The 14,398-nt window shown below is 40.1% G+C and overlaps 1 protein-coding gene across 1 annotated transcript in view; it reads right to left on the reverse strand.

The window, feature by feature from the left end:
* clasp1a (cytoplasmic linker associated protein 1a) overlaps positions 1-14,398 on the reverse strand; it is a 218,541-nt gene that overhangs the window by 119,115 nt on the left and 85,028 nt on the right. Inside the window, exon 9 of the mRNA XM_052029250.1 lies at positions 7,279-7,431. Within this exon, the coding sequence (XP_051885210.1) occupies positions 7,279-7,431 (153 nt within the window). The remainder of the gene's footprint in view (positions 1-7,278; positions 7,432-14,398) is intronic.

Raw genomic sequence — 14,398 nt, forward strand, 5'->3', positions numbered from 1 at the left:
CCAATAACTTTCCCACCACTGATGTAAGACTAATAGGTCTGTAATTTCCTTTATGCTGCCTCCCACCTTTCTTATACAGCGGAACTACATTTGCGACCCTCCAGTCCTCCGGAACCATGCTGGAGTCTATTGATTCCTGGAAAATTATCACCAATGCCTCCACTATCTCTAAAGCCACCTCCTTCAGAACCCAGGGATGCACCTCATCCGGTCCAGGAGACTTATCAATCTTTAGCCCATTTAGTTTTCCTAGCACCTTCCCTCTAGTAATCTTAACTGAACTCAGTTCCATTCCGTGAGACTCCTGACTAACCGGCACATTGCTGATGTCCTCCACAGTGAAGACCGATGCAAAATACTCATTCCGTTCCTCTGCCATCTCTTTATCATCCATTATAATCTCTCCTGCACTGTTTATCAATTGGTCCTATATCAACCTGTGTCCTTTACTCCTTATATATTTAAAAAAACTCTTAGTATCCTTACGAATATTATCCGCCAACTTCCTTTCATAATTCATCTTTTCTTTCCTAACGACCTTCTTAGTTTCTTTCTGCAGGTTTTTAAAAGTTTCCCAGTCTTGTTTTCCCACTAATTCTTGCTTCCTTGTACGCCCTCCCTTTTGCTTTTATTTTAGCCTTCACCTCTCTCGTTATCTACATTTGTGCCTTTTTTCCATTCAAAACCTTTTTTCTTGGAATATATCTATCCTGCATTTTCCTTATTTCTTGTAGAAATTCCTTCCATTTCTCCTCTGCCGTCCCTCCAGCCAGCTTACTCTTCCAATCAATTTGGGCCAACTCCTCTCTCATACCATTGTAATTTCCTTTGTTCCACTAAAATATCGATACACCAGTTATCAGCTTCTCCTTCTCAAATCTGAAACTAAACTCAAATCATATTGTGATCACTAGTTCCCAATGGTTCCTTTACCTTTAGTTCCCTAATCACCTCCGGTTCGTTAAACAGCACCCAATCCAAAACAGCCGATCCCCTGGTGGGCTCATCAACAAGTTGCTCCAAAAAAAAAACCGTCCCGTAAACATTCCACAAACTCACTCTGAGTTCTACTGCCTTGCTGGATTTCCCATTCCACCTTCATGTTAAAATCCCCCTTAATTATCTTAACGTTGTCATGCTGACACGCTTTTTCTATCTCAAACTGCAACTTATCGTCCACTTCCTGACTGCTATTTGGGGGCCTATATATAACTGCTACTATTGTCCTTTTACCCTTGCTATTTCTTAGCTCCACCCATAAGGATTCCACCTCTTCTGATTCAATGTCCTTCCTTTCTATTGATTTTATATCACTACTAACCATCATGGCCACACCTCCCCCTCTGCCTACCCTTCCTATACACTGTGTACCCCTGGATGTTCAGTTCCCAATCACATCCATCATAAAACCATGACTCGGTGATTGCCACAATGTCGTATTTATTAACCTGTAGTTGTGCCACTAGGTCATCTACTTTATTCCTAATGTTACGAGCATTTAAATATAGTACATTTAGTCCAGTATCTGCTACTGATTTTGTTGTACTTCTATTGTTCAGCAAATTATCCTGACTTCTCACCTGCCTGTCCTTCTTGCCATCCTCACTGCACACTGTCTTGGACTTGTTTCTATAAACTTCCTCCCTTACCCTAGCATCTTGTATTCTAACATCCTGGTTTCCATCCCCCTGCCAGACTAGTTTAAACCCTCCCCAACAGCTAAATTAAACATTCCTGCCAGGATATTGGACCCTTTGGAGTTTAGGTGCAACCCATCTTTAGCGAATAGGTCATGCCTCCCCCAAAAAAGGTCCCAATGATCCAAAAATCTGAAGCCCTGCCCCCTGCACCAGTCACTCAGCCATGCATTCATCTGCCAGAGCTGTCTATTCTTTCTAGCATTGGCACTTGGCAAGGTAGTAATCCTGAAATTACCACCCTTGAGGTCCTACTTCTCAGCTTTCTCCTGAACTCCTTGTATTCCTCCTTCAGGACCTCTTCTCTTTTTCTACCTACTTCATTGGTACCTACATGTACCAAGACTTCTGGCTGCTCACCCTCTCCCCTCAGAATATTCTGGACCCGGTCCATGACATCTCGTACCCTGGCACCAGGGAGGCAACACACCATCCAAGATTCATTGTCGGTTTCGCAGAATCTGCTATCCATACCCCTTACTATAGAATCCCCAATAACCACTGCATTTCGCTTTCCCCGCTGGACCACAGTACCAGGTACGGTGCCAAGGTCCCGGTTGCCGAGGTCTTCCTCTGTTACAGTTTATAGCATATTATAATCATATTATTTGCAGCATTATCACTTTATTATAGTAATTACACTTCAAAACTTTAAACATTGTGCAATGCCATGGGGCATTTTGCAGTTGTGAAAGATCCAGCTGGACCCCACCTGACCTTCTCCCAACCCAGAATCACACAACTCCAGCAACCTCTCACTACTATGATCATTTCATGAAGTTATACAGGCCACAAGTGATGACAAGGCATCAGGCAGCGAAAACTGCCCCCAGATCATGCTGCTGACCTCCTGAGAGCTCATGCTCTCAAAATACTTAGTTTCCAAATATCTATGATTTGATTCAACTAGCCTTGCCAGTGCTATCTACATTCCAAAACACAAGCAGCACTATGAGAAATACTGATGAAAAAGTTAGTCATAGAGTACGACAGCACAGAAACCGGCCCTTCGGTCCATCTAGTCCATGCCGCCTGATCTTCTGCCTAGCCCCATCTACCTGCACCTGGACCATATTCCTCCAAATCCCTCCCTTCCACGTAACTATCCAAACTTCTCTTAAATGTTACAATTGAACCCGCATCTACTACTTCTGCTGGCACCTCCTTCCACACTCGCACCACCCTCTAAGTGAATAAATTTCCCCTCAGATTCCCCTTAAATATTTCATCTTTCACCCTAAACTTATGTCCTCTAGTTCTAGTCTCACCCAAACTGGGGGGAAAAAAGCCTGCATGCATTCATCCTAACTATACCCTTCATGAATTTGCATACCTCTATAAGACCTTCCCTCATTCCCCTGCACTCCAGGGATTAAAGTCCTAACCTATTCAACATTTTCCCATAACTCAGGTCCTCAAGTCCCAGCAACATCCTTGTAGATTTTCTCTGCACTCTTTCAAGCTTATTGATATCTTTCCTGTAGGTAGGCGACCAGAAATGCACACAATACTCTAGCCTCACCAATGTCTTGTACAACTTCAACATAACATCCCAACTCCTGTGCTCAATGCCCTGACTTATGAAATGCCAAAAGCTCTCTTTGCGACCCTATCTACCTGTGACACCACTTTCAAGGAACTATGGATCTGTATTCCCAGGTCCCTTTGTTCTACTGCACACCTCAGAGCCCTACCATTCACTGTGCAAGTCTTACCCTGGTTTGTCCTCCCAAGTGCAACACCTCACACTTGTCTGCATTAAATTCCATCTGCCATTTTTCAGCCCATTTACTTAGCTGCTCAAGATCATGCTTCAAGCTTTGATAGCTTTCCTCGCTGGGCACTACACCCCCAATCTTGGTGTCAGTCGCAAATTTGCTGATCCAGTTTACCATATTATCATCCAAATCACTAACGTAGATGATAAACAACAGCACCAATCCTCGCAGCCCACCACTAGACACAGGCCTCCAGTCAGAGAGACGACCATCTACTACCACTCTCTGGCTTCTCCCGCTAAGCCAATGTTGAACCCAACTGACTACTTCATCCTGAATGCCAAGCGACTTAACCTTCTGGACCAGCCTCTCATGTGGGATTTTGTCAAAGGCCTTGCTAAAATCCACGTAGGCAACATCCACTACCTTTCCTTCATCGACCTTCTTGGTAACCTCCTTGAAAAACTATGACGTTGGATAGACTTAACCTACCATGCACAAAGCCACGTTGACAATCCCTAATCAGGCCTTGTCTATACAAATACTTATATATCCTGTCCCTTAGAATACTTTCTAATAATTTACCCAGGACTGATGTCAGGCTCACCGGCCTATAATTTCCCGGCTCATTCTTAGAGCCTTTCTTGAACAAAGGAACAATATTAGCTATCCACCAGTCCTCTGGCACCTCACCCATGGCTAAGGATGTTTTAAATCTGCCAGGGCCCCTGCAATTTCTGCACTAGCCTCCCACAAAGTCCAAGGGGATACCTTGTCAAGCTCTGGACATTTATCCACTTTAATTTGCCTCAAGACACCGAGCACCTCCTCTCCCATAATCCAGATATGGTCCGTGACCTCATTACTCTTTTGCCTCATTTCCATAGTCTCTGTGTCTGTCCCCATAGTTCAAAAGATAAAATTGATTTCAAGTCCATAAGTCAGGCATTCATAATCTGGGGAGGACCTGCAGCAGAAAACTATAAAACAGCTAATATTTCTTTCTTCAAAAAGGAAGACAGATGGCAGGGAAATATAGGGCAGTTAGTTTGACAACCATTGTTTGACAGCCAAGATGCTGGAGTCAAAGAGGAAATAACTGATTATTCAGGAAAGCTGAGTATAATCAAACCTAGTCAACATGGTTTTAGTAAAGATAAATTGTGTTTGACAAATTTGCTCAAATTCTTTGAGAATGTGACAGGGCGAGTTGATAGAGGGTAACGTGTAAATATAATGTATTTAGATTTCCAAAAGGCATACGACAAGGTGCCATGTAAGAGGCTAGTACATAAATTAAGAGCAAACTTATTGGAGGAAGCGTGATAGGATGGATTGAAAACTAGCCGTCACATAGAAAACAAAGCATTGGATTAAATGGGTCCTTTTCAGAATGGGAAAGGTGTTTACTATCTGCATTAATGAACTGGAGGAGTGAACGAATGCAAGATTTCCGAGTTTGTCGACGATACCAAAATAGGTATAACGGTATGTTGTAATGAGTACATTTGTGGGTCTGCAAGGGGATACAGATAGTGTGAGTGATTGGGAAGAAATTTAGCAATGGACTTTAATCTGGGGAAGTGTTAGCTCATGCTTCAGTAAGGAAAATCAGAAAGGGTGAAGTTCAGAAGGATCAATATGTTCTTGAATGATTCACAGAAAGTTAGCAAGGATTAGTTAAGGTGGCGTGGTAGCGCAGCGCTATTACAGCGCAAAGGATTGGGGTTCAATTCCTGCCGCTGTCTGTAAGGAGTTTGTATGTTCTTCCCATGACTGCATGGGTTTCCTCCAGGTGCTCCAGTTTCTTCCCACATTCTAAAGACGTACAGGTTAGTAGGTTAACATGGGTGTAATTGGGTGGTGCGGGCTCGTTGGGCTGGAAGAGCCTGTTACCGTGCTGTATAAATAAAGTATTAAAAGGTCCAACAAAAAGTAAGGAAGCAAATGGCATTTTGGCCTTTATCGCAAAGGGGTTTGAGGTCAAGCAAAGGGAGGCTTTGTTACAGTTGTACAGGGTGTTGGCAAGGCCACACCTCAAATACTGTGCACAGTTTTGCTCCCTTTATCTAAAAAGGATATAGTAGCATTGGAGGCAGCCCAAAGGAGATTCACCAGGCTAATTCCTGGGTTGAGAGGGATGTTCTTTCAAGATAGGCTAAGCAGTTTGGTCTGTATTCCTTAGAGTTTAGAAAAATGAGGAGTGACCTTTTTCAAACATATAGGATACTAAGGGGGCTGGACAGAGTAGATAGCAATACGTTTTCACTAGTGGGAGATTTACAAACAAGGGAACAGCAGTACAAAATGGGGGGTGGGGGCAATCATTTATAACTGAGGTGCATAGAAATTTCTTCTAGTTAATTGCTGGAATTCTCTGCCCCCAAAAGGTGGTGTAGGTCAGACTATTTGATTTAAGGTAGAGGTAGATAAATATTTGAAAGATTGAGGAATTGAGAGTTATGGGAACTGGCACAGGAGAGAAGACGAGACAAGCATAGATGAGCAATGATCATACTGAATGGCGGGACAGACTTGAGGGGCCTGATGGACCACTCCTGCTCCCACCTTCTTGAGTTCTTTGTTCTTGTGTATTTTATTTTTGCTTTTACAGTTAAGTGTGGTCTTAGTGAATAAATAATTGGATGAAAACAGTGCTGCTCTTCCACAAACTTGAGTCCTTCCAAGCCTCAGCAGTTCTACATCAATATTTTCTGAACTTGGACTGAAAACAACAGAATTGATTTTAATACGACATAACATTTTCAGAAACATTGTGAATACCAATACACCTCAGAGAGCCACACAAGCAATTTGAATACATTCCGATCAGAAACTTTAACGCAATATTCATAGTTTGAAAACTGGCTTTATTCCACGAAGTAACCATTTCCCAGTCCTAGAGACTCAGAAGTATTATCCCGGGATTATTTAAAGCAGCAGGAGTCCTTCACATACTTGGGCCAACATTCTGGCTGTTATTGCTAATGGAGAATGGGTGACACATTTGCTTGAATAAAAGTAGCTACATTTCCAGATACTTTAAGATTTTGAGAAGTTTCTTGGGCTAGATACATGCAAGCTTTTACTGAAGTATATTTAAATGCAAAATTAATCTGTAATTGAAGAAACTTCCTCACCTTTAGCAATTATGTACTTACTAAGCCAAATGGGACATTATACATCGATGGCTTTAATTTCTATGCACTTCAATTTTCAGATACAAATCACAAATAAGATTTGTAATTGATTATTAATGGAAGAGGTTTTGCAAAGATACCTATTACTAATAAATAGCATCTTTAAATCTTTGCACAATAGAAATTTGATTTCAACAAGTCTGACACTTGGTCACAATTTTTAACAATAAATCAATGTTTCCATCTACAATATTTCTGAAATAGAATCTTTTCTTGAAGACTTTCTGCATGCAATTATTAAAATTACCAACTATTCACCATATTTCAAGATCAAATTTCTAATACTGCCAACCAGAGATACCATCCACAGAACTTGATTGGATAAGTAGATAACAAAAAAGGAAAATATGGGAATATAGTGAGTAAATGGAATTAGAATTATTCAATCATTTGGTGGGTAAATATTTATGTGAGAGGAGAGAGAAAGATGTAGGATAGGAGGTGGATGTAGGAGAGGGAAGAGGGGGAAGGAGGGAGAGATGTAGGATAGGAAGTGGATGTAGGGGAGGAGAGATGTAGGATAGGAGGTGTGTAGGCGAGGGCAAATATTTGTGAATTTGTTGGGAGGAATATTCTGATCCTTATGCTATACATCGTACTTATGTTTGCAACATCATCACATGCAAATTTTATAGAAACACAGAAAACAAGAGTATTTGTTACCTGTTGTACTTTTCCAGCCAACTGCAGATGAACCTGGTCTACGACTTGTACCCATGCCAAAAGGACGTCGTGAACCGTGAGCTTTCGAAGACGTGGAGCTGGCAGATGATGGCCTGTTACCGTCCACAGATTCTTCATCGTCAAAGTTTTTATCTGGATAACAGAAAAATATTAAGAAAATTTCTTTAATCAGCATTTCAGAATGTACTTCATTATAAAGCCATCGCCTACGTATTAATTAATAGAACAGTTATCATTAGACACCACTGATTTATTATCTGGTGACTCCTTTCTATTTTCAAAACAGCATGTGAACACATCAGCCGAGAAAGACTGGACACTGCATTCTTTAAAGCATTGTACTTCATTTCAGTCCACACGTTCTGCTACAATACAGAACATTCACTTACAAGCACACATTTTTTTGCAGATTAATCTTCTCATTTTCACTCCCTTTAACATTTGCAGTCACCACTTCTGCTTCAAAAGGATTCTATCTGCAATCAATCCAAATAATCAATCATGCTATCATGTGCCATAGACAACACACAATGTCCGCTGAACATGAACAAATATACCCCCTGCATATAAACATCACTGGAACTTGCATGAAGACCAAGCAGAATAATGCCGAGAAGGTCTGCAAATCTTAAGGTAGAAGGGTAATGCAACTTCATTTTTAAGTCTTCATGGTAATATTACCATCAGAAAGGGAAAAGGTAATCCCTGTTATCAAAACACGCACTGCTAGTGCCTGTCTGAAGAATCTCGTGGGAGGCATTGGCAGGACTGCTTGAACAGCCATCATCAATTTCCTTTGACAAATAAAATGCTGGCTTTATTATTTATTCCAAATCCTCTGACTTCAATATTAAGGAGCTGCATGCTGATAACCACTACAGACTACTCTTACATATTCACCATTTCATGATTTTTATGGAAAGATATTTGTAAATGAAGACATACAAGTGCTATTTCTTTCAATGCAAAATTAACCAGACACCTTTACCATGCAGCAAGGGTGTTACAGCACCCAAAACAGGAGAGCAAATGGGAAATAACAATCTACTGACAAGAGCCATCCTTCCATCACAATGGCAGTCTTTAATAAAAGAATATTTTTAAGATAATTACCGGTATCTTAATAAATTGGCAAATACAATAATACAGGAAACTGAAATAATGGTTTGCCTTATGCAGAGGGTGAAAATGTATCACAAGTTTGGTTTCTTAGTAATATATGATTCAGAAGCTTGGAGAACAGCAAATGATTTTAAAAGTACTAGATTTCTTATTTTTAAATCAATGATAACATCCCTGTAACAGCACTGTTTATATAATAAAGTAATAATTTAGTAAGTCTTTATTCCAAAAACAAATTGGGGGAACGATTCAAAAAAAAGCAATGAGAAACCATTCAGACTTTGAAATTCACCAGCAATTTAGAGCCAACACTTTATGCATTTAAAAATATACCAAATATAATCCTAAATCAGATGATCAAAACCATTCTCCAGAATATCTTTCTCCTTCTATCTCAGCTATTTGGCTTTGAACTGATCTCTAAAATATTCCCACCATCTCAAAAGGCAAACAGCAAAAATGCCTATATTGGAAAGCAAGCACATATCATCACTGTTAACAATCAAACTTGAACAATGAAATATTAATGGAGGAAGGTGGAAATTCAGTGATGATTCTGCACTGCATTATGCCTATAGATTTATAGTCAGTTTTCCCACAATTCTCAACCAAATAATATTTTTTAAACAATGCAGTTCTTAGTTTTGCACAAAAATTGAATGCAGTGCATGCAAAAGCTCCGTGAGCAAATATACACGTAATACAATTCTGAGTTATACAGATCAGAATGGTTCTGTGCATCACCGGCATGTTGAAAAAGGTGACCTCAGAGAGGGATGAAGTAACATGACTCAATGCTTTTTACGAGTACACAATCACAATTCCAGTAGATGACCTCAACTGTAACCATATGACAACAGTCTGAACTAAGTTTCTGAAGATTCAACTACCAAAAAGAAATTATGTACTTAATTGTTAAAAACAACACAGATGGTGCAGGACAAATCCATAATTTGAAGCAAAGACTTCCTTCCATAAAAAATAAATTTTGGGTAGGAGTGGTGAAATGGTTTTAAAAAGAAATCATTATATTAGCTGTAAACACATTTTAATCATTACACCTTATGACCAGAAGAAAATAGTGCCTAGTACATTTACACATTAGAGAATCAGGATTTCAGAACATACTTTCGTCTGCCTGACAACAGAAAACTCCACAACTATAATCATACTGCCTCACATTAAGGATAGTTTTCTTCCTTTCACTCAAATTATCACATCTGATAAGGCTATATCTGAGGAAGTAAAGGGTTAAGAAATTGTGACTGTACATATAACTAATGAAAAAATACCATGCAAGCAAACCCCGACTCAGAACTAGGTGGTGATTACTGTGTCTGGAACTTGATTGCAAGCCAATTATACTAAACAATAAGGGTGATGGTTGTATTAAACAGTAAGTGTGAGGTTTGTCCTAAACAATGAGTGTGATACCTGTCTTTGAGTCTCTTGATTGTAAATCAATTACACTGAACAATGAGTGCGATGTCTGTCTTTGAATCTTGGGAGCCTAATCGAAACTCTCGGAGCCACATTCATTAAGTGTGTGTGACAAGGACTGTATAAATTGATGTCTGCCCCTCTATTGTGGAGAGCTCCAATAGTCAGGAGAATTCTCCCTGGCAGTATACTGTTAATAAACATGTTTTTACAGAATTAATCTGAGGCACTGTGATTTTGCAGCAGACAGGAGTGGGAACTTAAAATTAGGATAACAACATATATCCATATACAGACACAAGAGACTGCAGATGCTGGAATCTGAAGCAACAAACAAGAAGCTGGAGGAACTTGGGGTCAGACAGTATCAGTGGAGGGAAATGGCCAGTCGAAGTTTTGGGTTGAGACCCTTCATCTGGACTGAAAGATAAAAAGGGAGATAGCCACTATAAAGAGATGAGGAGAAAGGGTGGAGCAAGAGCTGGCCAGTTATGGGTGGATCAAGGTGAGGAGGGACAATAGGCAGATGGAGGAGTGAAGAGTACAAATAGTGACAGAGATTGGGAGATGAGAGGTGGAGGCAAAGGGCTGCAGATAATGGAATCTGATAGGAACAGAAGGTGGGCATGCAATCAAATCATGGAGGTGGGGTGAGCAGATGGGAACAGTAGTGGGAGGGGACTCAGCAGGAGTGTGTGGTTGATAGTCAGATGGTGTGGGTAGAGGTGGCAAAAAAAAAACCCAGGGTGACTGGGGGTTGAGATGGGCGTGGGAGGAACTGGGTAGATAAGGAGGAGAGAGAAGAGAGAAAAGGGACAGATGGGGAGCATTTTACCTGAGCAATTATATTGTTAAAGCCAAAAGTAAGTATATTTAGCATAAAATTACTTCTGATGGATTCATAGCACAAATGGACAGCATTCAGCCTTTGAGCCCATGCCAGCTCCTTGCAGAACAATCTATTTGCTTTCATTTCCTCCACAGCCCTGCAAATTATTTTCCCTTAAGTATCTATCAAATTCCCAAGTTATTTTGGGGAATGGCCTCAACCATCTTATACTATCAGACAGAATCAAATTCAACAACACAAGCTGATATGCAGACTTTATATCTTAAGATAAAGGGTTACTCAATTACAATCGAGGAGCAATCTCATCTCTCTTGGAATCGTCTACCTCAAAGTTGTGAATGCTGAGTCATTAAGTATATTCAAAGCTAAGAGTTTCTGGGATATAAGGGAATCAGGTGGAAAGTGAAATCGAGCCCAAGGTCATATCAGGCATCATCTTCATGAAAGAGAGCAGGCTTAAGGAACCAGATGGCATATTATGGCTCTTACTTATTATGTATTGACAACTCTGAGCAGTGTTAGAAGTAATTCTGTCAAAAAAAAAAATCAGAAGTGGCAAAAACAAATGAATCCATTTCTAGAAGACTAGAAGTCCACGTGCCTCTCCAAATACATGGAAAGTTGGTGCTTTGAAACTTGTCATTGACAGAACTCAGCAGCACCATCTAGCTTTCTATTCAGAATGTTCAAGTCTCACTCCAGATATTTGTGCACAAGGTCCAAATTGACATTCTAGGGCAGTGTCCAAGGCGCACCGTGATGACTTAAACCAAAGTCCTAACCCTTCTTGCGTGGAAAATATCCCCACAGCCCTCCAGCATTTTCACAATCAGCTCTAAAACCTATATAATAAATTTCACAGAACTGCCAACTGTGATGGGCTTGCTCAATTGCTACTTATTCACCCTGAAGATTAAGCTCATTAGCACACCAGTCACAATTTAAGAGCACAATCCATAAAAATCTGCATATCACATTATAGATTCATGTCCCAGGCCTTGCTTTAAAGCTCATAATGTAAACTCAATGCATTCCTTTTCAAAAACATTTGTAGCATTAATTTTTGGAAGAAATTATATTGCACATATATCAAGGATCATAGTGGCTAATGCAGATAGCATAAATATTTGGTCAGGCAAGATGTGTTGTGTCAAATAATTGAGTACTTCATTTTAAAGAAGCCAACCGTGTTACACACATGCACAGTAATGAATTGGGATGCAATAGTAACCTGCCACTACCTATTAGAAGGTCTAAACAGCACCATGTTTGGTGACCAAATATAATGACAAGTCATTAATATAGCCCAACCCCATATAATCATACTTTTGTTTGTCTTTAGGTTAATTAGGTTTCTTAAGAGAAAATAAAGATAAGGCTGCTGATAAAGTATTCATCTGAATGAGTTTTCTCAAACAAAAAAAAAGTGGAAGGAAAAGTGATGCAGATTCAATATGATCAAATTAAGACCACAATGAAATCACTCTAGTCACGGGTGCCTTCAAGGTAGTGGCAATGAGTCCCCTTTGTAAACAGAAAATTCTCCTGATGAAAAAGTTACTCCCACATAACTGTTGGGTAGGGATTCTAGGATTTGGTTCCAGCAACAAAGGTCTAGATGGAGTGCAACTTGAAGACGAACTTACAGGTTTCCATGTGCCTGAAGCCCTCATAGAATAATAGAGTAACACAGCATAGAAACAGGCCCTTCGGCCCAACTCACCCATGCTGACCAGAATGCCCACCTAAGCTAGTGCCATTTGCCTGCATTTGGCCCATATCCCTTCAACCTTTCCTGCCCATGTACTTATCCAAATGTCTTTTGGATGTTTTTGTACTTGCCTCAACTACTTTCTCTGGCAGCTCATTCCATATACACACCACCCTGTGTGTGAAGAAGTTGCACCTCAGGTCTCTTTTAAATCTTTCCCCTCTCACCTTAAACATATGCTGTCTAGTTTTTAAGTTCCCTTTCCCTGGGGAAAAAGACTATGTCCATTCAAACCATCTTTGCCCCTCATGATTATGAATGATATTAAACATTGTGCAGATATCAGTCAGCAGCCCAACTTTTGACCTTGTGATAAATGATCATTGATGAAGCAACTGAAGGTGATTTCCAAGGGTACTGCCCAGGAAACCTGCAGCCACACCCTGGGGTGGGGGCGATTGACACACAAACACAACCATCTATCCTTGTGCAGGGTGAAATTCAACCATTGAACTGTTCTTCCCTTGAAGTCCATGGATTTTAGTTTTGCCAGGATTACATGATGCCACACTTGGTCAAGTGCTGTCTTGATGCTGAGAGTAGTAACTCCCACCTCACTTCTGTAATTCAGCTCTTTGGTACAGGCCCGGACCAAGGCTTGGTAAGGTCTGGAGCCAAGTAGACCTGCCAAAACCCAAATCAGGTACTTACAAGCAAGTTATCATGTTTAATTTCTGTTTAATAGCATTGCTGACAACATCCTCCATTATATGTAAAAAAAACTGCAGATGCTGGAAATCTAAAACAAAAACAAAAGATACTGGAAATATTCAGCAAATCAGGCCTGCTCTGATGAAGGGTCTCCGAACTGAAACATCCACTCAGTTTCTCTTCCCATAGATGGAGTCTGACCTGCTCAGTGTTTCCAGCATTTTGTGTTTTTGTTTTAGATCCTCCATTACATTGCTGATGATTGAGAGTGGACTGATTGGGCAGTATTTAGAAGAAATGGATTTGCCTATTATTTGACAGGACATATCTAGGCAATTTTCCACATGGCTGGAGGAGAGGCTAGTTCTGGAGTACAGGTCAACAGTGGTCCCAATGCCTTTGTCAAATTTAGTGTTCTCAGCAGTTTCTTGAAATCACATGGAGTTGATCAAATTAGCTGAACACTGGCTCCTCTGACAGTGGAGATCTCAGGAGATGGGTGTTTCTTTCTAAACTCGCCACTTCTGGCTTAACAGCATATGGTCTAAATAGGCATTTATCCACTTGGATTTTGAGGATATGCCAAGTCTAGTCACAATTCGGTCATCGAATGTGCTGAGAAGCAAATACATTAAAGATTGCTCAAACAGCATGCTGGAATAAAAAAAACTATTTTATCAGCATTTTAACCTTACAGAAACAGAAAAGTGCTAGAGCAAACAAATGGGATTAAGACAAAAAATGAAATACTCAAACAAAAGGCCAGAACCTTGATGCAATTTCAATCCATAGAGAAAAAAAGTTTTCAGGAGTTGTCAGCATTATGTCTGTATATCATTAAACCTCATTTAACCATGACTAACATCTTCAAGCGTATAGTTACAGCAAAGAGTGTATAACAAGTTGAAGTTTACATTCAAATCACCTGAATGTTATTTGAATTAATATGCTGTTACAGAGAATGAAACATAGATAACAGCAACAACTTCTAGATTTCCATATTTAACTGCTTACTTGCAGACTCAAGTCATTTCCACTCCACGTGGAAATGGGGGAAAACCCTTTATGGAAAGGAAACTTCGAACATTCTGCCACTGTTGCCACAGAGTATATGAATCCTTTTAAAAGGAGTGCTGGATACTTATTTGTAAAGAATATTAAAAGAACAAAGAACAAACAGAAAGTGGGATTAAACCAGTTGACCCTTGAAAACAAAAAGGCATGAGTCAAGTGGCATGGGTTCTAGTAATTCACTACTGTGATAT

This window comes from Pristis pectinata, chromosome 1, assembly GCF_009764475.1.
Source record: "Pristis pectinata isolate sPriPec2 chromosome 1, sPriPec2.1.pri, whole genome shotgun sequence".
NCBI classification, from domain to species: domain Eukaryota; kingdom Metazoa; phylum Chordata; class Chondrichthyes; order Rhinopristiformes; family Pristidae; genus Pristis; species Pristis pectinata.